This window comes from Salvelinus fontinalis, chromosome 18, assembly GCF_029448725.1.
Source record: "Salvelinus fontinalis isolate EN_2023a chromosome 18, ASM2944872v1, whole genome shotgun sequence".
NCBI lineage: Eukaryota > Metazoa > Chordata > Actinopteri > Salmoniformes > Salmonidae > Salvelinus > Salvelinus fontinalis.
In genome coordinates this window covers 27,029,012-27,056,937 of record NC_074682.1, presented here as the reverse complement: position 1 = coordinate 27,056,937, position 27,926 = coordinate 27,029,012, and the positions used below count along the sequence as shown (strand labels likewise).

The 27,926-nt window shown below is 43.9% G+C and overlaps 1 protein-coding gene across 12 annotated transcripts in view; it reads right to left on the bottom strand.

The window, feature by feature from the left end:
- The window catches only part of LOC129815233 (ERC protein 2-like), a 96,383-nt gene that overhangs the window by 8,533 nt on the left and 59,924 nt on the right, over positions 1 to 27,926 (bottom strand). For 5 of the 12 annotated variants that reach the window (XM_055868825.1, XM_055868824.1, XM_055868831.1 and 2 more), the window contains 7 exons: positions 23,852 to 24,093; positions 15,372 to 15,536; positions 9,341 to 9,352; positions 1,969 to 2,101; positions 1,536 to 1,696; positions 1,074 to 1,245; positions 53 to 691 (listed from right to left, as the gene is read on the bottom strand). In XM_055868825.1, the coding sequence (XP_055724800.1) occupies positions 53 to 691; positions 1,074 to 1,245; positions 1,536 to 1,696; positions 1,969 to 2,101; positions 9,341 to 9,352; positions 15,372 to 15,536; positions 23,852 to 24,093 (1,524 nt within the window). The remainder of the gene's footprint in view (positions 1 to 52; positions 692 to 1,073; positions 1,246 to 1,535; positions 1,697 to 1,968; positions 2,102 to 9,340; positions 9,353 to 15,371; positions 15,537 to 23,851; positions 24,094 to 27,926) is intronic. The other 7 variants (XM_055868830.1, XM_055868828.1, XM_055868834.1 and 4 more) reach the window with 5 other exon arrangements.

The window sequence follows — 27,926 nt, the reverse complement described above, 5'->3', positions numbered from 1 at the left end:
GCTTTATATATCCAGCCCCTGATTGTAAACACAAGAAAGGGAGACATGTGACCTGGTCGTGGGAGGGGCGGTGGCTGGCATGGGGGGGTCCTCTGGCAGGCCCTGGTCCTCCGCGGTGGTGTGGGGGCGGTTGGCGGGGGTGGCCACCTTGCTGTTGCGGGGCATGGGGAGGGTGATGGGGGTGCTGCTGAGGGTGTTGGGGGTGTGGGTGCTGGGGGTGGGGGGCTTGCTGCAGGGGGCCGTGAGGGTGCTGCTGTGGGTGCTGTTGGAGGTGGGGGTGCTGCTGCTGTGGCGGAGGCCCGTGAGGATGCTGTCCTGGGTGGGGGTGTTGTTGTTGTTGTGGGTGTGGGTGCTGGGGTTGCAGCGGGTGCTGGGGCCGTGGTTGGTGTTGTTGGGGCTGTTGGGGGTGCCCCTGCGGGTGCTGTTGGGGATGAGGGGGGTACTGCTGTTGAGGCTGCTGAGGGTGAGGGTGTTGTTGGGATGGGGGCTGGGGTTGCTGGGGGTGTGGGGCATGGGGGTACGGGGCGTGCTGCTGCTGGGGATGTGGAGGGTGCTGGTACTGGGGCTGGGGCTGGGGGGACTGAGGCTGGAGACCCGGTTGGGGTTGCTGGGGTAGGGAATGGAAGGGAGGATGGGGGTGGTAGTGGTCGTCTTCATAGTTGTCTGCCATCAGCTTCATCCTGCTCTGTGTCTGTGGAATAAAACACAGACATGTAAGTTCTACAATTTAACACGAGAGACCCAAACACTGAGTTAGTCATTATGAATGGAAGGAATTGATCGAGTTAGCAGCGAGAGAATAGCAACTGAGTAGCTGAAATATGCTTATAACGGAACAACTGCTGCTATCGTGAGCAGGTCCTCAATGAGACAAACCTGTGTAAATAAAGGCAGGGTTGGAGTCAATTCCAAATTCAGTCAATTCAGGAAGTAAACTGAAATTCCAATTCCAATTAAATATTTCTAAATACTTTTCAATGAGAAAGAAATGGAATTACCATTTCAGTTTAATAACTAAATTGACTTAATTGAAATGGAATGGACCCTGAGTAAAGGTTGAATAAAATGTCTACCTGAGTTGTGTCACCAGTCCTGACCTGCTGTTTTAGCTGGTGCATCAATCTGTCCTTCTCCCTCTTCAGAGCCAGAACCTCTTCCTGGGTCTTCTTCTTCCCAGAGGCAGACAGCTCTAGCAGAGCGATGTTAGCATCCTTCTCACTGATGGCTGCCAGCAGGGCCTGTTGTCTATAGACAGACAAGAGAAAAAGATACTAGTCAGCACAGCTGAGACAAAACATGCATCTTTCCCACATATGAAGATAACATAATTTACCATTTCTCACTATTTACGTGAAACAAAAAAGTATTGACATGGCGTTTGAGCATTCACACGACCAAGCCAGTTTTTCTTTATATCCTTTACCTATTTGAATGATTTGACTGCAGATCTTTTGATTACCATTGTTAAACAGAATATGAACATGAATATGAACATGTTTCATTGCTCTGCTGATGTACGACATCCCATGACTCACTTCATCTCCAGGATCTCCTCCAGCTGTTTCCTGCGCTCCTGTCTCATGTTGGTCAGGTGACCGTCCCTCTCCTGCAGGGACTGCTGGGTAGACGAGAGGCGCTGCTTGGTGGCATCCAGCTCCTGTTTAGTTCTCTCTAGGGTGTTCATCATCTCCTCCAACTGACACACACACACACACACACACACAAACACACACACACACACACCTAGGAATTACAGACATACTATATTTTCTATGTCTCTCACACGCACGCACACACGCACACACACACACACACACACACACACACACACACACACACACACACACACACACACACACACACACACACACACACACACACACACACACACACACACACACACACACACACACACACACACACACACACACACACACACACACATTCACACACACTTTTTAAACAGACCTTCAAATGGTGACCAAGGTCCATGGTGTTGTCTTTTCGAGGGTCCCCCATTATCTGACCAGGCTTCTTTTCCCCCTGGGCGCCCAGTTTGAGGTTGGGACCCCCCTTCTTAGTAACCTGCTCCTTGGTCTGCCTGGATGGAGAACCACAGATTATGTCAGAATTCAACTCTCTATCATACTAGTCACCGTCTTACCACATCACTAGCCGAACAACTGGTATCAATGGTTCATACGTCCCCTTGAGGCATTACTAAGGCATTAGTAATACTTTGTCTACTGTACTTTATAAGTAAATATAGACACACAGAACTCACATACCACACATACAGGTTTGGGTAGGTTACTTTCTAAATGTAATATGTTACAGTTACTAGTTACCTGTCCAAAATTGTAATCGGAAATGTAACTTTCAGTTACTTTGAGATTACATTCCCTTTAAGAGGCATTAGAAGAAGACAAAAAATATATATTACCAATGGAATGAAATCTATTGCAGGATAAATCAATATTAAAATTTACATAGCTGGCTATTAATGGATGTTGGATTTTACTTTATGGGTTGGTTACGTAGGCTTCTTCTAACCCATTGCTTTTTACAACAGATAATAATACGATTAGGCTACACTGTAAAAAGTGTCAGATTTACAATCATTCCAATTAATGTAATATCCTTTGATCTTTAAGAATATGACTTAGAAATATGTAAATACTGTTTATACTATGAAACATTTCAGGAGATCTCAGTTGGGGTCTCAGCTTACTGTTCAGAGTTAGAATAGTAGAATACACAAGGTGCAATTTAGAACTGTGGTTGTGCATCAGCAGTTTTCACTTGTTATGTCAATCACTGATTGTCACTCAACTAGCCATGTCAGCTAACAATTGTTAGATTTGTAAATTAGTCTATCCAATTATCTAAACTTGTATTAATCATGGCTGACTACCGACTGGGCACACAGGGCACGTACCCAGGGGCCCTGAACTCCATGGGGCACCCATCGATTTTGTTAGTCACTCTCACTCAGATATAATTTACATGGCATAAGTCGAGGCAAAATGTGAAGAATTGCAGGTAACTAGCCCTGAATCAGTTACCCAACCAAGGCAGGGCCCCCTAACTTCTCTCCTCCCCACATCTGATGATTAGCAGAGCGGCAGCAGGCTATCTACACTCATAGAGAGCAGGCTCCTGTGGTTGGCGGTTGCAGTAAAAAAAAAAATATACATATACACATTTCCATTTTTCTCTGCCTCAAGGGCCCCCTACGGGCTTGGGCCTCTGGGCTTCAGCTCCTGTAAGCCACTGCATTAAGCAGGCCCTGGATCTGCACTATGCAGCTGTTGCAAGAGCACATTTTTCACTGGCTGTCCACTGGTTGCAAATAAAATAATTGGTAGGCAGCTTAAACTTCTTTAGTTCAACCACTATTGGGTTGAAATACACATATACATTTGTGAACAGCCACCCACTACAAACACAATTCATTAGGTGCATAAAGCTAAATGAGAGAGCAGCAGTGTGATTCACTTGAATTCGCTATGTAGATGTCAATTATAAGTGATATCCTTATCGCCGTAGACTACACCACTACTGTCCTCCTTACCTCCAAGCCTTTATTCAAATTGGATTATCCTTGAATGCCTTTGACAGTAGTCGCACCATTGGAAGACATAGCTTGGACTGTAGCCTATAAAAGCCTGTTCCTGCTCTTTTACCGCGATCCATCAAATACATTTTGTGTGTCATCATAGTGGTCTCTGACTTGTGGTGAGACTCGCTCAGGTGGAACAAACTTAAACGTGAGTCTTTTTTTTCAATGCTGATTTGAATGTTGTGAGTAAACAGAAAGGTGTCAAAGATTTTTTTCTCGCAAACTACCTTTATGAATTTAAAAGTATTCCTAGAAGAAATCATCATTTTTAAAAAGTATCTGAAGTCTGATAACAATATTCTTTCTGATAACGTAACGGATTAAAGTTAGTTGCACACATATACAGTTGAAGTCGGAGGTTTACATATTTAAGTTGGAGTCATTAAAACTTGTTTTTCAACCACTCCACGAATTGCTTGTTAACAAACTATAGTTTTGGCAAGTCGGTTAGGAGATCTACTTTGTACATGACACAAGTACTTTTTCCAACAATTGTTTACAGACAGATTATTTCACTTATAATTCACTGTATCACAATTCCAGTGGGTCAGAAGTTAACATACACTAACTTGACTGCGCCTTTAAACAGCTTGGAATATTCCAGAAAATTATGTCTTGGCTTTAGAAGCTTCTGATAATTGACATAATTTGAGTCAATTGACATAATTTGAGTCAATTGGAGGTGTACCTGTGGATGTATTTCAAGGCCTACCGTCAAACTCAGTGCCTCTTTGCTTGACATAATGGGAAAATCAAATGAAATCAGCCAAGACCTCAGAAAATTTAAATTGTAGACCTCCACAAGTCTGGTTCATCCTTGGGAGCAATTTCCAAACGCCTGAAGGTACCACGCCTGAAGGTACCACGTTCATACCGCGTTAACTTAATTGAATTAAAACAAGTCAGTTGAAATCAAATAAAATAATTAAAATACAGTAAGACATTGTTAGTTTGGCAAAAAAAAACGAAGCAAAAATTTGTGGGTTACATATTTTGTCCAATGGTAAATAATTGCAAAAAATAGTACACAGGTATAAACACCATGGGACCACACAGCCGTCATACCGCTCAGGAAGGAGACGCGTTCTGTCTCCTAGAGATGAACGTACTTTGGTGCGAAAAGTGCAAATCAACCACAGAACAACAGCAAAGGATCTTGTGAAGATGCTGGAGGAAACAGGTACAAAAGTATATACACTGCTCAAAAAAATAAAGGGAACACTTAAACAACACAATGTAACTCCAAGTCAATCACACTTCTGTGAAATCAAACTGTCCACTTAGGAAGCAACACTGATTGACAATAAATGTCACATGCTGTTGTGCAAATGGAATAGACAAAAGGTGGAAATTATAGGCAATTAGTAAGACACCCCCAAAAAAGGAATGGTTCTGCAGGTGGTGACCACACACCACTTCTCAGTTCCTATGCTTCCTGGCTGATGTTTTGGTCACTTTTGAATGCTGGCGGGGCTTTCACTCTAGTGGTAGCATGAGACGGAGTCTACAACCCACACAAGTGGCTCAGGTAGTGCAGCTCATCCAGGATGGCACATCAATGCGAGCTGTGGCAAAAAGGTTTGCTGTGTCTGTCAGCGTAGTGTCCAGAGCATGGAGGCGCTACCAGGAGACAGGCCAGTACATCAGGTGACGTGGAGGAGGCCGTCGGAGGGCAACAACCCAGCAGCAGGACCGCTACCTCCGCCTTTGTGCAAGGAGGTGCACTGCCGGAGCCCTGCAAAATGACCTCCAGCAGGCCACAAATGTGCATGTGTCTGCTCAAACGGTCAGAAACAGACTCCATGAGGGTGGTATGAGGGCCCGACGTCCACAGGTGGGGGTTGTGCTTACAGCCCAACACCGTGCAGGACGTTTGGCATTTGCCAGAGAACACCAAGATTGGCAAATTCGCCACTGGCGCCCTGTGCTCTTCACAGATGAAAGCAGGTTCACACTGAGCACATGAGCACATGTGACAGACGTGACAGAGTCTGGAGACGCCGTGGAGAACGTTCTGCTGCCTGCAACATCCTCCAGCATGACCGGTTTGGCGGTGGGTCAGTCATGGTGTCGGGTGGCACTTCTTTGTGGGGCCGCACAGCCCTCCATGTGCTCGCCAGAGGTAGCCTGACTGCCATTAGGTACCGAGATGAGATCCTCAGACCCCTTGTGAGACCATATGCTGACACATGCACATTTGTGGCCTGCTGGAGGTCATTTTGCAGGGCTCCGGCAGTGCACCTCCTTGCACAAAGGCGGAGGTAGCGGTCCTGTTGCTGGGTTGTTGCCCTCCTACGGCCTCCTCCACGTCTCCTGATGTACTGGCCTGTCTCCTGGTAGCGCCTCCATGCTCTGGACACTACGCTGACAGACACAGCAAACCTTTTTGCCACAGCTCGCATTGATGTGCCATCATGGATGAACTGCACTACCTGAGCCACTTGTGTGGGTTGTAGACTCCGTCTCATGCTACCACTAGAGTGAAAGCACCGCCAACATTCAAAAGTGACCAAAACATCAGCCAGGAAGCATAGGAACTGAGAAGTGGTCTGTGGTCACCACCTGCAGAACCATTCCTTTATTGGGGGTGTCTTACTAATTGTCTATAATTTCCACCTTTTGTCTATTCCATTTGCACAACAGCATGTGACATTTATTGTCAATCAGTGTTGCTTCCTAAGTGGACAGTTTGATTTCACAGAAGTGTGATTGACTTGGAGTTACATTGTGTTGTTTAAGTGTTCCCTTTATTTTTTTGAGCAGTGTATATCCCCTGTAAAACGAGTCCTATATCAACATAACCTGAAAGGCCGCTCAGCAAGGAAGAAGCCACTGCTCCAAAACTGCCATAAAAAAGCCAGGCTACGGTTTGCAACTGCACATGGCGACAAAGATCGTACTTTTTGGAGAAATGTCCTCTGGTCTGATTAAACAAAAATAGAACTGTTGGCCATAACGACCATTGTTATGTTTGGAGGAAAAAGGGGGAGGCTTGCAAGCCGAAGAACACCATCCCAACCGTGAAGCACGGGGGTGGCAGCATCATGTTGTGGGATTGCATTGCTGCAGGAGGGACTGATGCACTTTACAAAATAGATGGCATCATGAGGGAGGAAATGATGTGGATATATTGAAGCAACATCTCAAGACATCAGTCAAGAAGTTCAAGCTTGGTCGCAAATGGGTCTTCCAAATGGACAATGACCCCAAGCATACTTCCAAAGTTGTGGCAAAATGGCTTAAGGACAACAAAGTCAAGGTATTGGAGTGGCAATCACAAAGCCCTGACCTTAATCCGATAGAAAATGTGTGGGCAGAACTGAAAAGGTGTGTGCGAGCAAGGAGGCCTACAAACCTGACTCAGTTACACCAGCTCTGTCAGAAGGAATGGGCCAAAATTCACCCAACTTATTGTGGGAAGCTTGTGGAAGGCTACTCAAAACGTTTGACCCAAGTTAAACAATTTAAAGGCAATGCTATCAAATACTAATTGAGTGTATGTAAACTTCTGATGCACTGGGAATGTGATGAAAGAAGTAAAAGCTGAAATTAATCATTCTCTCTACTCTTATTTTGACATTTCACATTCTAAAAATAAAGTGGTGATTCTAACTGACCTAAGACTTGGATTAAATGTCAGGAATTGTGAAAAACTGAGTTAAAATGTATTTGGCTAAGGTGTATGTAAACTTACGACTTCAACTGTATGTGGGTGATACAAGGCGACTGTTAGACTCATTAGAAACACATGCAGATGGACACAACATAACACAATAAAAATTAACACAAATATATATACACACTGAACAAATTATAAACACAAGATGTAAAGTGTTTTTCCCATGTTTCATGAGCTGAAATAAAATATTTTCCACATGCACAAAAACATATTTCTCTAAAATTTTGTCCACAATAGGTTTACATCCCTGTTGGTGAGCATTTCTCCTGCACCAAGATAATCCATCCACCAGACAAGTTTGGAATATTGATTGAACAGCATTATCATTACACAGGTGCACCTTGTGCTGGGGACAATAAAAGGCCACTCTAAAAAGTGCATTTTGTCACATTACAATGCCACAGATGTCTCAAGTTTTGAGGGAGCTTGCAATTGGCATGCTTACTGGAGGAATGTCCACCAGAGCTGTTGCCAGAGAATTAAATGTTTCTTTGTCTACCACAAGCCGCCTCCAATGTAATTTCAGAGAATTTTGCAGTACATCCAACCGGCATCACAATCGCAGACCACGTGCAACCACGCCCGCCCAGGATCTCCACATCCGGCTTCTTCACCTGCGGGATCGTCTGAGACCAGCCACCCAGACAGCTGATGAAACTGTTGGTTTGCACAACCGAAGAATTTCTGCACCAACTGTCAGAAACCGTCTCAGGGAAGCTCATCTGTGTGCTCGTCTTCCTCACAAGGGTCTTGACCTCCGAGAGCAACAGTTCTGCGTCGTAATCGCCTTCAGTGGGCAAAATGCTCACCATCGATGGCCACTGGCATGCTGGAGAAGTGTGCTCTTCACGGATGAATCCCAGCTTCAACTTTACCGGGCAGATGGCAGACAGTGTCACGCGGACGAGCGGTTTACTGATGTCAACATTGTGAACAGAGTGCCCTGTGGTGGTAGTAGGGTTATAGTATGGGCAGGCATAAGCTACAGACAATGAACACAATTGCATTGCATCGATGGCAATTGAATGCACAGAGATACTGTGTCAAGATCCTGAGGCCCATTGTCGTGCCATTCATCTGTACACAATTCTGGAAGCTGAAAATGTCTCAGTTCTTCCATGGCCTGCATACTCACCAGATATATCAGCCATTGAGCACGTTTGGGATGCTCTGGATCGTGTATGACAGCGTGTTCCAGTTCCCGCCAATATTCAGCAACTTCGCACAGCCATTGAAGAGGAGTGGGACAACATTTGAATATGTGTATTCCCAGTCATGTGAAATCCATAGATTAGGGTCTAATGAATTTATTTAAATTGACTGATTTCCTTATATGAACTGTAACTCAGTAACATTTTGAAATTGTTGCATGTTCAATTTATATTTTTATTTAGTATATACAGTGCATTTGGAAAGTATTCAGATGCCTTGACTATTTCCACATTTTGGTACATTACAGCCTTATTCTAAAATGAATTAAATATTTTTTTCCCTCATCAATCGAAACACAACACCCCAAAATGACAAAGCGAAACAGGTTTTTAGAAAACATAAATACTTTATTTACATAAGTATTCAGACCCTTTGCTATGAGACTTGAAATTGAGCTCAGCTGCATCCTGTTTCCATTGATCATCTTTGATGATTTTTTTTGCTTTGTCATTATGGGGTATTGTGTGTAGATTAATGAGGGAAAAAACTATTTTATCCATTTAAGAACAAGGCCGTAACGTAAAAAAATGTGAAAAAAGTCAAGGGGTCTGAATACTTTCCGAATGCACTAATATACACTCAGGTTAGACATACAGGTACTGTAATTGACACTGAAATTTGAATGCAAAAACAATGAACAGCATTCAGGAGAGATACAGATGAGATAAAGACAATTCCATTCTAATACAGTATGTTCAGAGATCTCTGAAATGACTCACAGGTTTAGGCACCAGAGTTACAATAGTAGGGGGGAAGTCGCACCTCTCAGGTGTAGGGATGGGGATGGTGGTGGGGGGGGGGGATTCTAATGGAGGTTCGCTACTTACCTGGGAGCTAGGCTGCAGGTGGAGAAGAGGAGGAACAGGAGGAGGAGGTGTAAGGAGGGATGGCAGGACAAGGGGAAACAGCAGACAGAAACAGGAGACAGGAGAAGAGTAAGGAAATGTAACTTTAGAATCATAACAGAAAATAAGGACAACAGAGGACCCATAACCAGAATAGAGTGTACACAATCAGAGACAGACAGGGAGAGATCATCATCATCATAAGAGGCATCAATGAGAGACAGTCACTGGAAAACACAGACATAGCTAACGTGGAATGCACAGGATACACCTTCTCCTCTGACAGTCAGGTTACAGCCCTGTATGTCTTTGTATTAGCTGCTGGCTGCACAGCCTGTGAGTGCGGGCTGGGCATGCAGTCAGTCAGACAGAGGGGACAGAGGACACTAGCCGTGATAGAGAGAGGTGGAGTGAGCGAGGGTAGGCTAGGAGGAGGGGAGGGACAAAAGAGCTAGTATAGCTAAACAGCAAGGAGGAGAGGAGACCAAGTGGGCAAGGCAGCAAGGGAACCAGTCAAGGGAGCCATGGCAGACAGACAGAAAGAGGGGGACCAACCAAACAACTGGGGGGGGGCATATAGTACATACAGACCCTACCTACTAAACAGCTGAGCAGAACACTGTTGACCTGGAGGACAGCAGCTCTAGTCATGCAGGCCAGGATACTAGGCTGAATGCTAGCCTTTACATTGGGCACAGCAAGCTAGACAGGGAATGGGAGAGGGCAGGGAGATCAGGGCGGAGGTCAGTGTAGAGAAGGTGGGAATCACTGTTAGTAGTAGGGTGGAGGTATCGAAGCAGTGAAGGGTGAGGATGGTTCTGGAAGAGGGTTAGGGATGGAGGTATCAGAACAGACAAGGGTGAGGGGTGGAGGTATCAAAACAGAGAAGGGTGAGGGTGGTTCTGGGGGAGGGTTAGGGGTGGAGGCATCGGAACATCGAATGGGTTCGATCTGAGGGAGAGATTGGGGTGGAGGTGGGCAGATGGGGGGCAGGAATGAGCAGGGGAAGCAGCATGCTCACAGCAGTAGAAGGACTAAAGACAGGACCTTGCTACTCTCTTAGAAAAAAGGTGCTATCTAGAACCTGAAATGGTTCTTTGGCTATTCCAATACAGTCGTGGCCAAAAGTTTTGAGAATGACACAAATATTCATTTTCACAAAGTCTGCTGCCTCAGTTTGTATGATGGCAATTTGCATATACTCCAGAATGTTACGAAGAGTGATCAGATAAATTGCAATTAATTGCAAAGTCCCTCTTTGCCATGCAAATGAACTGAATCCACAAAAAAACATTTCCACTGCATTTCAGCCCTGCCACAGAAGGACCAGCTGACATCATGTCAGTTATTCTCTCGTTAACACAGGTGTGAGTGTTGACGAGGACAAGGCTGGAGATCACTCTGTCATGCTGATTGAGTTTGAATAACAGACTGGAAGCTTCAAAAGGAGGGTGGTGCTTGGAATCATTGTTGTTCATCTGTCAAACATGGTTACCTGCAAGGAAACACGTGCCGTCATCATTGCTTTGCACAAAAAGGGCTTCACAGGCAAGGATATTGCTGCCAGTAAGATTGCACCTAAATCAACCATTTATTGGATCATCAAGAACTTCAATGAGAGCGGTTCAATTGTTGTGAAGAAGGCTTCAGGGCGCACAAGAAAGTCCTGCAAGCGCCAGAACCGTCTCCTAAAGTTGATTCAGCTGCGGGATCGGGGCACCACCAGTACAGAGCTTGCTCAGGAATGGCAGCAGGCAGGTGTGAGTGCATCTGCAAGCACAGTGAGGCGAAGACTTTTGGAGGATGGGCTGGTGTCAAGAAGGGCAGCAAAGAAGCCACTTCTCTCCAGGAAAAACATCAGGGACAGACTGATATTCTGCAAAAGGTACAGGGATTGGACTGCTGAGGACAGGGGTAAAGTCATTTTCTCTGATGAATCCCCTTTCCGATTGTTTGGGGCATCTGGAAAAAAGCTTGTCCGGAGAAGACAAGGTGAGCGCTACCATCAGTCCTGTGTCATGCCAACAGTAAAGCATCCTGAGACCATTCATGTGTGGGGTTGCTTCTCAGCCAAGGGAGTGGGCTCACCCACAATTTTGCCTAAGAACACAGCCATGAATAAAGAATGGTACCAACACATCCTCCGAGAGCAACTTCTCCCAACAATCCAAGAACAGTTTGGTGATGAACAATGCCTTTTCCAGCATGATGGAGCACCTTGCCATAAGGCAAAAGTGATAACTAAGTTGCTCGGGGAACAAAACATCGATATTTTGGGTCCATGGCCAGGAAACTCCCCAGACCTTAATCCCGTTGAGAACTTGTGGTCAATCCTCAAGAGACGGGTGGACAAACAAAAACGACAAATTCTGACATTACTCCAAGCATTGATTATGCAAGAATGGGCTACCATCAGTCAGGATGTGGCCCAGAAGTTAATTGACAGCATGCCAAGGTGGATTGCAGAGGTCTTGAAAAAGAAGAGTCAACACTGCAAATATTGACTCTTTGCATCAACCTCATGTAATTGTCAATAAAAGCCTTTGGCACGTATGAAATGCTTGTAATTATACTTCAGTATTCCATAGTAACATCTGACAAAAATATCTAAAGACACTGAAACGGCAAACTTTGTGAAAAATAACATTTGTGTCATTCTCAAAACCTTTGGCCACGACTGTAGGAGAACCCTTTAAAGAACCTTTTTTGGTTCCAGGTAGGACCCTATTGGGTTCCATGTAGAACCCTTTCCCCAGGAACCAAAAAGAATTCCCCTGTGGGGACAGACATTATGGCACCCATTTTCTAAGAGTGTACAGAAGCTACACAAAACAGCCAAAACACAAAAGGCCACAGTGTGTGTGTGTGTGTGTGTGCGTGTGCGTGTGCGTGTGCGTGTGCGTGTGTGTGTGTGTGTGTGTGTGTGTGTGTCTGTGTGTGTGTGGAATCAGTGTCTGGTTATTGTCTATGCGTAAGGTATATGGGATCTGTACTGCATTTGCTACAGATCAAGTTGTGTATGTGATTTTAGAGTGTGGGTCAGAACATTCTCCTGGTGAAACTTTTGCCATTTTTTAGGGTTAGGGATGGAGGTGGCTACTTCAGATCCCATAATGGTGCTCTGTTGTAATGAGAGTGAGTTCATGGTAAAGGGAGGGAACAGGGCATACAGACTGTCAAATTAAATATCATCCAGGAAATGAAAAGAAATACATATGATTCAGTATATACAGTGCATTTGAAAATTATTCAGACCTCCTGACTTTTTTCCACATTTTGTTAAGTTACAGCCTTATTCTAAAATGGATGAGTTTGTTTTTTCTCCTCATCAATCTACACACATTATCTCATAATGACAAAGCAAAAACCGTTTTTTAGATTTTTTTTCAAATGCATCAAAATAAAAAAAACTGAAATATCACATTTACATAAGTATTCCGACCCTTCACTCAGTACTGTGTTGAAGGCCCATTGGCAGCGATTGTAGTCTCCCTTTCTTCTCTGCAGATCCTCTCAAGCTCTGTCAGGTTGGATGGGGAGCGTTGTTGCAGTCATTTTCAGGTCTCTCCAGAGATGAACGATCAGGTTCAAGTCCGGGCTCTGGCTGGACCACTCACGGACATTCAGAGACTTATCCCGAAGCCACTCCTGCATTGACTAGGCTGTGTGCTTAGAGTCGTTGTCCTGTTGGAAGGTGAACCTTCGCACCAGTCTGAGGTCCTGAGCGCTCTGGAGCACGTATTCATCAAGGATCTCGCTGTACTTTGCTCCGTTCATTTTTCCCTCGATCCTGACTAGTCTCCCAGTCCATGCCGCTGAAAAACACCCCCACAGCATGATGCTGCCACCACCATGCTTCACCGTAGGGATGATGTCATGTGCCTTTTACTGAGGAGTGGCTTCCGTCTGGCCTCTCTACCATAAAGACCTGATTGGTGGAGTGATGCAAAGAAGCAGCACTCCATTTCCACAGAGGAACTCTGGAGCTCTGTCAGAGTGACCATTGGGTCCTTGGTCACCTCCCTGACCAAGGCCCCTCTACCTCGATTGCTCAGTTTTTCCAGGAGGCCAGCTCTAGGAAGAGTCTTGGTGATTCCAAACGTCTTCCATTTAAGAATGATGGAGGCCACTCTGTTCTTGGGGTTCTTCAATGCTGCAGAAATTGTTTGGTACCCTTCCCCAGATATGTGCCTCGACACAATCCTGTCTCAGAGCTCTAAATCAAATCAAATTTTATTAGTCACATACACATGGTTAGCAGATGTTAATGCGAGTGTAGCGAAATGCTTGTGCTTCTAGTTCCGACAATGCAGTAATAACAACAAGTAATCTAACCAAACAATTCCGCAACTACTACCTTATACACGCAAGTGTAAAGGGATAAAGAATATGTACATAGAGATATATGAATGAGTGATGGTACAGAACGGCATAGGCAATGGTGCAGTACATGGTATAGAGTACGGTATATACCTATGAGATGAGTACTGTAGGGTATGTAAACATAAAGTGGCATAGTTTAAAGTGGCTAGTGGTCCATGTATTACATAAGATGGCAAGATGCAGTAGATGATATAGAGTACAGTATATACATATACATAAGAGATGTGTAATGTAGGGTATGTAAACATTATATTAGGTGGCATTGTTTAAAGTGGCTGGTGGTACATTTTTACATAATTTCCATCAATTCACATTTTTAAAGTGGCTGGAGTTGAGTCAGTATGTTGGCAGCGGCCGCTAAATGTTAGTGGTGGCTGTTTAACAGTCTGATGGCCTTGAGATAGAAGCTGTTTTTCAGTCTCTCGGTACCTGCTTGGATGCACCTGTACTGACCTCGCCTTCTGGATGATAGCGGGGTGAACAGGCAGTGGCTTGGGTGGTTGTTGTCCTTGATGATCTTTATGGCCTTCCTGTGACATCGGGTGGTGTAGGTGTCCTGGACAAGTCCTTCGACCTATTGGCTTGGTTTTTGCTCTGACATCTACTGTCGACTTTGGGGCCTTATATAGATAGGTGTGTGCCTCTCCAAATCATTTCCAATCAATTGAATTTACCACAGGTGGACTCCAATCAAGTTGTAGAAACATCTCAAGGATGATCAATGGAAACAGGATGTACCTGAGCTCAATTTCGAGTCTCATAGCAAAGGGTCTGAATACTTATGTAAATAAAGTATTTCTGATTTTTAATACATTTGCAAAAAACTATAAAAAACTGTTTTGGATTTTTCATTATGGGGTATTGTGTGTAGATTGATGAGAAAATAAGAAAAAAAATCAATTTTAGAAAAAGGTTGTAACGTAACAAAATTAGGAAAAATTCAAGGGGTCTGAATGCTTTCCGAAAGCTCTGTATGTGTTGAAACTGACATACTGTATATGAGAAATATATGACATCCTTAATGCTTTCATATGTGAAATCATATGCATACAGTATAAGTTCAGTATTAATACAAATATGTAAGTATTGATTCATACATGCTACTACAGATTCGTTTTTGATATAGTTTGTTTACCTGGCGCCTTGTTTAGGTGGCAGGTAGCCTAGTGGTTAGAGTGTTGGACTAGTAACCGAAAGGCTGCAAAATCCCAGCGCTGACAAGATAAAAATGTGTCGTTCTGCCCCTGAACAAGGCATTTAACCCACTGTTCCTAGGTTGTCATTGAAAATAAGAATTTGTTCTTAACTGACTTGCCTAGTTAAATAAAGGTAAAGGAAAAATGTATTAGATTGAGTCATAAAGTGTGTACAGGCATGGGTGGAGAAGCAGGCTGAAGACATGCGCAGACACACGTGCACAAAGATGCACATACAACATAAGACACACACTGTTGCAGGCTTTTGCAAGACTTCTTGCACAACAGATATAGTGATCTTTACATAACATGGATGGGCCGATGGGCTTCCAAATCAAACCAAATAAATTAACAGGTGAGACCATATGCAGGTGCAGTCCCAGACGTAACCCACGAGGGCAGCCTTGCTGAAGTGCCAGGGGCAGAGCACTCACTTTCCCAGGAAGTCCCACACCATGCCCCCAATCTGCTGGGGGGCAGCGGACACAGGGGGGAGCGGGTCAGGGGGAGCTCTACCACCGGAACCGTGACGAGGGACGGAGCCAGGGCCGGAACCAAGGCCGAAACCAGGGCGAGGGACAGGGGCAAGGTGAGGGGGGCTGTGCCAGGGGGAGTAGGAGGAGGAGCGTGAGAAGGAGGGTGAGGGGAAAGTGTTGGGGAGAGAGAGAGAGAGAGAGAGAGAAGAGAGAGAGAGAGAGAGAGAGAGAGAGAGAGAGAGAGAGAGAGAGAGAGAGAGAGAGAGAGAGAGAGAGAGAGAGAGAGAGAGAGAGAGAGAGTTTTGAGTTTTTATAAAACCTTTATTTTCTACTCAATTGTTAACATAAATAATGACACACTGCCTTTTCAGAAATAAAACAATGAAAATAATTCCTACACAAAATAAATAAAATAAAAATACAAAAGAACATATACATTCAACTTATTTCCTCAACAAAAAATAATTTCCCCTCCTCTACAAAACAAAGCGCTCCTTCATATGCCCACTTCTCCTCAAACAATGGGAGATCTTTTACAGCTGAGAAAAACTCAAAATCCACTTTTATTCTTGCTTTCACTAATCCTTTAAAAACACATCTTATATCCTTCTCATATCCCGTTTCTATTTTATGTTTCCTACTCAAAAAAATTGACATCTTAGCTTGTCCCAAAATAAAATTTAACATTTGACATTTTCTTTTCTGTTGCTTACTATATTGAAACCCCAAAATAAAAACATTGTTATTAAAAATCTCACCTACAGCTCTAAACAATGATTCCAGTATTTCCAATAAAGGTTTTATCCTCTCACACTCCATAAAACAGTGAAAAATGGTTTCTCTTATATTACAAAAAGGACATCCATCTCTAACATCTGAATTAATGACAGATACAAAAGCATTAACTGCAATAATGCCATGTAACACCCTCCATTGCATATCACCAGTACCCTTTTGTAACGGTGGTTTGTACAGTGCTCTCCATGCTGGCTTTACCTTGTCATCAATTCCCAATTTTACCCTCCATGGAGTGTCTTTTCTATTTTTCAATTTCTCTTTGTTTAACACCTTAACACACCCCCTATACAAATCCTTCCCATTCACCTCATCCAAACCCACCTCCTCCAACCCTCTCAAATCCAACAATATACCCTTTCTCTCTGACTCTGTGATATTTGGTGTAATCCCTAATCTTGGAAATGAGACGTCTTCATCTTGTTCCTTCTTCTTGTGGCTATTAAGCATTCCCCACTCTTCCGCTGACAGAGCTTTCCTGCAGCTTCCCAGCATTTGTCCAACAATCCTTTCCGACCTCACCCCCAAATGTTCAGCCAACCGTCTTCCATCCATTAAGTCGGGCCCAGCCATTGCCATTAACTGTCTTAAGGTGATTATTTTTCCCTTCACCAGAATCTTGGAGAAATGTGGAACAGCTGCAGTTGTACAATCCAGTCTTGCCCCAAACACCAGAGGTTCCTCCAACAGCCAATGCACTGACTCCGCTGAAGTTCGTCTGGACACCTTCATTATGCTCCACACTCTGAGAAGGCCTCTGTAAAACGGAGGTACTCCCTCCCTAGAAATCTGGCTACTATCAACCAGAAATAAAGCCTTCTTTAAACCTAAACCTCCAACCCTCTGTAACACAAGGCCTGCTACCCCCCTCCACACCACATTTTCCTGTCCATAAAGCAACCTTTGAATAAACTGAAAACGGAAAGCAGCAGCCCTACTAGCAAGATGTACCAGACCTTGTCCCCCCTCCTCTTTTGACAAATACAAAACACTTGTGGAACCCAGTGATATTTATCCCAAAAAAAATCTACCATAATTGCCTGTATCTTAGCCAGAAGACCAGAAGGTGGTTCTAAAACTGCCAACCGATGCCATAATGCAGAGGCAATCACATTGTTAACTATAATAGTTCTCCCCCTATATGACATTCGAGATAACAACCAACGCCATCTCCTCATCCTCCCTTCCACCATTTCAACCACCCCAATCCAATTTCTTTCCACAATCCCCTCATCTCCTAAGTACACTCCAAGATACTTAAACCCTCCCTTACACCATTCCAATCCCCCTGGCAAAGCCATGATCCCTCCAGACCATTCTCCAATCTGTAATGCACAACTCTTTTCCCAATTTACTTTTGCCGAGGATATTCCCCTAAACCGATCAACCATTAGACTCAAACTATCCACCTCCGCTTGATTTTTCACTAAAACAACTACATCATCAGCATAGGCTGAAAGACGAATAGGAGGAATATCCTTGGAAAGGTACACCCCTTCAATGCGACTTCTAATGCTATTTAGTAGTGGCTCTATAGCAATGGCATACAGCATCCCTGATAAAGAACATCCCTGCCTAATACCTCTACACACTTTAAAAGGAGCACTCAAACCACCGTTAACTTTCAATACACTTTCAATGTCACCATATATCACCTTTATCATGTCAATAAAACCAGAGCTGAACCCAAACGCCTCAAGCGTATGCCATAAATATTGATGTTCAACTCGGTCAAATGCCTTTTCCTGATCAATTGAAATTAGACCTGCATCCACCCCAATAGCCCTAGAGATGTCCAAAAAGTCACGAATCAGAGAAATGTTATCCCCTATCTGCCTGCCAGGAACACAGTAGGACTGGTCCGTATGTATGATTTGCCCCATCACCTCCCTCAGCCTGTTGGACAAAGCCTTGGACAGGATCTTATAATCAGTGCACAATAAAGCCACCGGCCTCCAGTTTTTCACCTCCCTAGGGTCTCCCTTTTTGGGCAGTAGGGTGAGGACAGCCCTTCTGCAGCTTAATGGTAGTAACCCTCCGGTTAAACTATCATTAACCACTGCCAGCCAATCTTCTCCCAACATAGTCCAAAAAGACTTAAAAAAGTCAACGGGAAGCCCATCAAAGCCTGGTGCCCTTCCATTTTCCATGCCTTTTAATGCAGAGTATAACTCCTGCAAAGACAATGGTTGCTCAAGCTCAACCTGAGCTTCTGCATCCACCTTTGGGAGCCCATCAAGGAACTTCTGTGTCACTGTTTTATCCTCTTTGTACTCACACTTGTAGAGCTCAGCATAGAACTCTACTGCCCTCTTTCTAATTTCACTAGGGCTAGTGAGCTCTTGTCCAACAGCTGATTTGAGACAATGAATAATTTTTCTTTGTCCATTCTTTTTCTCTAAACCAAAGAAAAATTTGGATGAGGCATTCATTTCAGATATTCCCTGAAACTTACTTCTCACCAATGCCCCCTGTGCTCTGATACCCAGCAGGTCTGCCAATTCAACTTTTTTTTTCTTGAGTGCCTGCGTATGGCCCCAATCTCCTGTGGTCTCAACCAACGTCATGAGTTCCACTATTTCAAACTCTAGGGCTTTCATTGATCTGATGATATCCTTGGTGACATTCCTCGTGTATTGATTACAAAATTGTTGAATCTGGATTTTCCCTATATCCCACCACTGTTGAATGGATACAAAACTGTCCTTTTGAGACCTCCACCTCTCCCAGAAAAAACAAAAACATTTCCTGAAGTGAGCATCACTCAATAAAGTTATATTAAAATGCCAGTATGCGCTTTTGGGTTTTACATTATTAATGAACACCACCTCTGTTATTAAACAATGATCAGAAAATCCCACTGGGGTTATCACACTTGATTTACAGACCTGAGATTGATGCTCAAAACAATAAAACCTATCTAACCTTGCCATAGAGATGATGTTCTCTCTCACATGCGCCCAGGTGTACTGCCTTGTGCCTCCATTTTGTCTCCGCCAAATATCACACAATTCATGCGTTACAATGAGGCGTTTTAAAAAGGTCCTTGAGGCTATATGAGGTTCTTGATGATTTCTATCTAAATCACTGACTGTGCAGTTAAAATCCCCAGCAATAAATAAATAATCTTCATTGTTACATTTCTCAATGGTATTTGATAATGTCTCTAAAAAACATACCCTCTCAACTGCCACCACTGGGGCATAGACATTTATCAGACACATAGTGATGTTTTCATACCTTGCTCTAACTTTTAATAACCTCCCCTCAACTACCTCTTCAACCTCATAAGACAAAGGCAAAAACCCCCTTGAGAACAATATAGCCACACCCCCACTTTTAGAATTTTTATGACTACACACCACTGTCCCCCCCCACTCCTTTTTCCACATAACTTAATTTTCCAAATTACTATGTGTTTCTTGTAGAAAATTTATGTCACTTCCCTTTCCCCTAATTAACTCATACACTATCGCTCTTTTTTTAACATCTCTTCCACCATTTATGTTTAAAGAAGAAATCTTAAAACTGCTCATGAATGAAAAAAATATACAGAGGAAAATACAGATATCCCATCTCTTTACAGGGTTAAAACTGCAACTAAACCCTTTCATTTTCTTTAGAATTTACATCACTAATCACTCTCGTGACCACCTTCTTAAGTCTAGCAATTTCAGGGCTTGTCAAACCTCCCCCTGTTATTTTTGACATCAAAAACTTTGCTGATTCAATAAACAATTCACTTTCAGGGAAAAAAACAGTTATATTGTAATCCTGCATATATTTCTTCCCTTTTGTCAACTTCAGAAATTGGCGTACCTTCTTAATTCCATACCTTCCTTCCTCCCCAATTATCTCACTATTTTGTTGCGACGCGTCAGATGACTCACTCCCGCTCTCTTCCCCAGAGGAAAACTCCCCCAACTCTTCAACCTTTTCATCTTCAACTAATTTATCAATCTCTACCTTCCTCTTAGAATTAGACCCTTCACCCCCCCCTACATTCTTTCTCTTACTTCTCGGTACTTTGAAAACAGCTTCTTCCTTTCCTGTTATTTCAATTTCCTCTTTATCTCCAATTTCACTTTCCAACACCACCTCAGCAACGGCAGTCGCAATCTCACAGACTGCTTCCCCTCCCTCCTTGTTCTGATCCACCACAATTGTCCCCGTATCCACACTGCCTTCCTCTCCCCCTTTTCCAACCACATCTGCCCACCTTCTTCCTTCCCCCGTACTTTTAGCAGTTTCATCTCTTTGCGTAAATGCATTATCTGTACCATCACTATAACTACTACCGGGCTCTGCGCGCTCCTTCTCAGGACAACTACGCACCAAATGCCCCTCTCTTCCACACCCAAAACATTTCATTGATTCAGTAGAAGCGTAAAACACATAATCAAATCCATCAATCTTAAAACTGAACGCTAAATTCAGTTCATCAACGTCCTTTTTTAAGATCATATACACTTGCCTCCTATGAGACACGACATGTTTCAGCAACGGAGATTTGCATCCAAAAAGAACTTTCTTTATTGTAGATACAATTTGACCATGACGCGATAATTCTCTCTCCAACACTTCATCTCTAACAAATGGTGGTACGTTAGACAATATAACCTTCTTAGCCGGATTCATAAGTGGAAATACCTTCGTCTGTGTCTCCCTCAAAACAACACCGTTCTCCACCATCGTATTCACTTTTCCAATAGAATCTAAGAATATCACTACTGCGCTATTCATCCTTGAGGCTGATTTAATGCTATCATACCCAATCATACTACCTACCGCTAAAACACATTCTTCCACTGAACATCCAACCTCTGCCAAAATCTTAATTCCATTGCGCCGACTAAGTTTTTCATACTCCAAATTCTCACGAGTGGACATTTCAACCAGCCTCAACCAGCTGGTTGTGCCCTCGCGAAAACAAACAACCTCAAACTATCCCACCACCCCTCTACTTGTTAATTAATAATTAGAACAATTATCTTTAAACCAACTAATCAATATATATATATTTACATACCAAAACCCAATAGAATGAAAAGAAATCCAGTCGCTCTCACAAACACTCCTGCTTGACGACTCACTTCCCAGCATGCACTCCGAAGAGAGAGAGAGAGAGAGAGAGAGAGAGAGAGAGAGAGAGAGAGAGAGAGAGAGAGAGAGAGAGAGAGGAGAGAGGAGAGAGAGAGAGAGAGAGAGAGAGAGAGAGAGAGAGAGAGAGAGAGAGAGAGAGAGAGAGAGAGAGAGAGAGAGAGAGAGAGAGAGAGAGAGAGAGAGAGAGAGAGAGAGAGAGAGAGAGAGAGAGAGAGAGAGAGAGAGAGGAATTGTGAGGGAGAGACAGTGGTAAGGAAGAGGTGCGAGAAAAAAACAGAAAGAAAGAGAGAGGTGACACGGAAGAAGGGAGAGAGGGAAAAAGGAGAAGTTGTTGTGAACAAGGAAAATATAAAGGGGGGAAGATTTGGGCGAAGATGGTAAAGAAGGACAGAAACACTCAGTTAAATGAATCAGTCACAGCATGAGAATGACACACTGAAATGCAATGGCACTGTATTACTGCCAGGGGAGGCTCATGTGGCGAGCACATACAGTTTGACCTACCTGGACCCTTTTCTGCAATATTTTACACTAAAATGGTCATTCCAAAGTCTAAAGATGAAATGTTCTATTCATCAATACTCTATAAGTATGATGTAGATTTTCACTATCAGCCAGCATTGTACCCATGGGAGGGTTGGGGTGCACCTGAGCAGCACAGTACACAGATTTACAGGATGACGTGACATCCACATATCAACAAAGACCAGATGAGAGAGTAGATTAACTACACAAGAGCACATTTAAGCCAACTTGCACAGAGTTACAGAAACAAAGCATAGCAGTAAAGCAGTCAACAGCGGGCCATTTGGAGAGGACCATGCACATCCAGTGCCTTGTCATACAAATCCAATGAGCTTTCACCTTCGCTGCACATTGTAGGGGTTTCACCCATAGCCTTGCTTGCTCACTAAAAAACTATCAAAACCTCCATTCATACTGTGACTCAATCAAGTGATTTGTAATAATTAAATAAGACTTTCAAAAATTGCATTAACAGTAAGTAATAGTATTGCGTTAGACGATGGTTTTAGTCTGATAATCAGTTCAACAAATATGATAATCTTTATCTATAATTCTGTCTGTTTCTCTATCCATAGCACTTCCATGCTTATGCCACACCTCCAACTACTCAACATCAATATATATGTATCTATTATAAGACCTACAGTGCCTTTGGAAAGTATTCAAACCCCTTGACTTTTCACACATTTTGTTACGTTACAGCCTAAATCTAAAATGTATTAAAAAAATAAAACTCCTCAGCAATCTACACACAACACCCCATAATGACAAAGCAAAAGCAGATTTTTAGAATTTATTTAAAATGTAATAATAAAAAACAGAAATACCTTATAAGTACTCAGACCCTTTGCTATGAGACTCGAAATTGAGCTCAGGTGCTTCCTGTTTCCATTGATCATCCTTGAGATGTTTCTACAACTTGATTGGAGTCCACCTGTGGTAAATTCAATTGATTGGACATGATTTGGAAAGTCACACACCTGTCTATATAAGGTCCCACAGTTGACAGTGCATGTCAGAGCAAAAAACCAAGCCATGAGGTCGAAGGACTTGTCCGTAGAGCTCCGAGACAGTTTGGCCACCTGGCCAAACTGAGCAATCGGGGGAGAAGGGCCTTGGTCGGGGGAGGTGACCAAGAACCTGATGGTCACTCTGACAGAGCTCTAGAGTTCCTCTGTGGTGATGGGATAACCTTCCAGAAGGTCATAAGACACATGACAGCCCGCTTGGAGTTTGCCAAAAAGGAACTTAAAGACGCTCAAACCATGCCAAGATAGAACTCTTTGGCCTGAATGCCAAGTGTCACGTCTGGAGGAAACCTGGCACCATCCCTACGGTAAAGCATGGTGGTGGAAGCATCATGCTGTGGGGATGTTTTTCAGCGGCAGGGACTGGGAGACTAGTCAGGATCGAGTGAAAGATGAATGGAGAAAAGTACAGAGTGATCCTTGATAAAAACCTGCTCCAGAGCATTCAGGACCTTTGACGGGGACGAAGGTTCACCTTCCAACAGGACAACAATCCTAAGCACACAGCCAAGACAACGCAGGAGTGGCTTCGGGACAAGTCTTTGAATGTCCTTGAGTGGCCCAGCCAGAGCCTGGACTTGAACACGATCTAACATCTCTGGACAGACCTGAAAATAGCTGTTCAGCAACACTCCCCATCAACCTGACAGAGCTTGAGAGGAACTGCAGAGAAGAATGGGAGAAACTCTCCAAATACAGGTGTGCCAAGCTTGTAGCATCATACCCAAGAAAATGTGATTTTTCATTTTTTAATTGAGCAAACATTTCAAAAAAACATGTTTTTGCTTTGTTATTATGCGGTATTGTGTTTAGATTTGTGAGGGGAAAAAACGATTTAATCAAGTTTAGAATAACAAAATGTGGAAAAAGTCAAGGGGTCTGAATACTTTCCGAAGGCACTGTATATACTTGATATATCTGTAAATATAAAGCACTTCCGCCGACTACCATAGAAATGTAAATCTAAGGGTAGTATAGCCCAGTTACCTTTCCAGCTCAGCGATCTTCTTATCCTTGTTGTTCTTCTCAGTCTCCACCTCTCGGAGGATGGCTAGTAGCCTATCCACCTCGGCCTGGGCCTTGCCAGACTCCTCCTTGTAGTAGGAAACCTCCTTCTCTAGGACCTTGACTCGCTGCTCCCGCTCCCGCTCCCGCTCCACATACTCTGGGTTCCCCCTGGAGCCCACTCCCACTCCCACCTGCTGGACCTCATGGACCTCATGGGCCTTCTGCATAGTCATGGATATGGGGAAATACACACACACACACGTACGCACGCACGCACGCACGCACGCACACACACACACACACAAACACACAAATGGACGCAGGAATAAACACACACACATACGCATGAATGGAACACACGCACAGACATGCACATACGCACAAACTCTCACAAATAGGAGAGGGGAGAGAACCCAGAACAGACAAGCTCAACAGTTAGTGTCTTTTATGAACTTCTCACTCTCCTCTATCCCTCTTTCTCTCTCCCTCTTTCCCTCTCTCTGTAATGTATAAATAAAGCATGGTGAACAGGGGACATCAGTACTACTATGGCTCATTAGCTCTCTGAAGCTGTTATTTAGCTCCATTAAATGAACCATTCCTGTGAGACTAGTGTACCAGAGCGATTGGAACTAAAGGCTGCTTGTGCCTGTTACAATATGCTAATGCTAACAAGAAAAACAAGCGATATAGAACAGTTGAGATTTGTACATCTGTCATTTAGTATCATTAGTTTTCCTGAGTAGCTTCTTACAGACTTGCTGACCTCATGACAATAACTTTTTAGGAGCCAAAGTGGAATGTGGGCCAGTATCCCAGACACAGATTAAGCCTAGTCCTGGTCAAAAGAGCACTTTCAATGGAGATTCAACATTTAGCATAAATTCACTTTAGTCCAGAAGCAGGATTCATCTGGGTTGTGGAAACAGGCCGTGTCTGTATAGGAAGGACAAGACCAGGGCCTGTAACCACAAAGCATCTCCCAGTAGGAGTGCTGATCTAGGATCAGGTCCTTACCTGTCCATATAATCATATTCATTATGATCTAAAATATTAAACTGATCCTAGATCAGCACTGCTACTCTGTACTGCTTTGTGAATTCAGGCCATGTCCTTCCTGTTATAATTACTTGGTAGAATCACTCTCATCTCTGCTCTCATATCTCTCTGGATAATCACACCTCATCACCTCTAGTGTGTCTAAGTCACTGAAAGAGGATAGGCTTTTGACCACCATTCAGTAAAAACTGAACAGCTTGAGTCATCTTTCAAACACACATAACAGAAGTACACAACACAGATCAGAATTACACAACACATCTGAGACATCACATCGACAACGCTGACAGTCACAGAGCAACACAACAGAGCAACACAACGGACCAACACAACGGACCAACACAACGGACCAACACAACGGACCAACACAACAGACCCAACACAACAGACCAACACAACAGACCAACACAACAGACCCAACACAACAGACCAACACAACAGACCAACACAACAGACCAACACAACAGACCCAACACAACAGACCAACACAACAAACCCAACACAACAAACCCAACACAACAGACCAACACAACAAACCCAAAAGAGCAACACAACAGACCCAACACAACAGACCCAACACAACAGACCCAACAGAGCAACACAACAGACCCAACACAACAGACCAACACAACAAACACAACACAACGGACCAACACAACGGACCAACACAACAGACCCAACACAACAGACCAACACAACAGACCAACACAACAGACCCAACACAACAAACCAACACAACAGACCAACACAACAGACCAACAGAGCAACACAACAAACCCAACACAACAGACCCAACACAACAGACCCAACAGAGCAACACAACAAACCCAACACAACAGACCCAACGCAACAGACCCAACACAACAGACCCAACACAACAGACCCAACAGAGCAACACAACAGACCAACACAACAGACCCAACACAACAGACCAACACAACAGACCAACACAACAGACCCAACACAACAGACCCAACAGAGCAACACAACAGACCCAACACAACAGACCAACACAACAGACCAACACAACAGACCCAACACAACAGACCAACACAACAGACCCAACACAACAGACCCAACACAACAGACCCAACACAACAGACCAACACAACAGACCAACACAACAGACCAACACAACAGACCAACACAACAGACCCAACACAACAACACAACAGACCAACACAACAGACCCAACACAACAGACCCAACACAACAGACCCAACACAACAGACCCAACACAACAGACCCAACACAACAGACCAACACAACAGACCCAACAGAGCAACACAACAGAGCAACATAACAGACCAACACAACAGACCCAACACAACAGACCAACACAACAGACCCAACACAACAGACCCAACACAACAGACCCAACACAACAAACCAACACAACAGACCCAACACAACAGACCCAACACAACAGACCCAACACAACAGACCAACACAACAGACCAACACAATAGACCCAACAGAGCAACACAACAGACCCAACACAACAGACCCAACACAACAGACCAACACAATAGACCCAACAGAGCAACACAACAGACCCAACACAACAGACCCAACACAACAGACCAACACAACAGACCCAACACAACAGACCAACACAACAGACCCAACACAACAGACCCAACACAACAGACCAACACAATAGACCCAACAGAGCAACACAACAGAGCAACACAACAGAGCAACACAACAGACCAACACAACAGACCAACACAACAGACCAACACAATAGACCCAGCACAACAGACCAACACAACAGACCCAACACAACAGACCAACACAACAGACCCAACACAACAGACCAACACAATAGACCCAACAGAGCAACACAACAGAGCAACACAACAGAGCAACATAACAGAGCAACACAACAGAGCAACACAACAGACCCAAAACAACAGACCCAACACAACAGACCAACACAATAGACCCAACAGAGCAACACAACAGAGCAACAAAACAGAGCAACATAACAGAGCAACACAACAGAGCAACATAACAGAGCAACACAACAGAGCAACACAACAGAGCAACACAATAGACCAACACAACAGACCCAACACAACAGACCCAACACAACAGACCAACACAATAGACCCAACAGAGCAACACAACAGAGCAACAGAACAGACCCAACACAACAGACCCAACACAACAGACCCAACACAACAGACCAACACAACAGAGCAACACAATAGACCCAACAGAGCAACACAACAGAGCAACACAACAGACCAACACAATAGACCCAACACAACAGACCAACACAATAGACCCAACAGAGCAACACAACAGAGCAACACAACAGACCCAACACAACAGACCCAACAGAGCAACACAACAGAGCAACACAACAGAGCAACACAACAGACCCAACACAACAGACCCAACACAACAGACCAACACAACAGACCCAACACAACAGACCCAACACAACAGACCCAACACAACAGACCAACACAATAGACCCAACAGAGCAACCCAACAGAGCAACACAACAGAGCAACACAACAGACCCAACACAACAGACCCAACACAACAGACCCAACACAACAGACCAATACAATAGACCCAACAGAGCAACACAACAGAGCAACACAACAGAGCAACATAACAGAGCAACACAACAGAGCAACACAACAGACCCAACACAACAGACCCAACACAACAGACCAACACAATAGACCCAACAGAGCAACACAACAGAGCAACACAACAGAGCAACACAACAGACCCAACACAACAGACCCAACACAACAGACCCAACACAACAGACCAACACAATAGACCCAACAGAGCAACCCAACAGAGCAACACAACAGAGCAACACAACAGAGCAACACAACAGACCCAACACAACAGACCCAACACAACAGACCCAACACAACAGACCCAACACAACAGACCCAACACAACAGACCCAACACAACAGACCCAACACAATAGACCCAACAGAGCAACCCAACAGAGCAACACA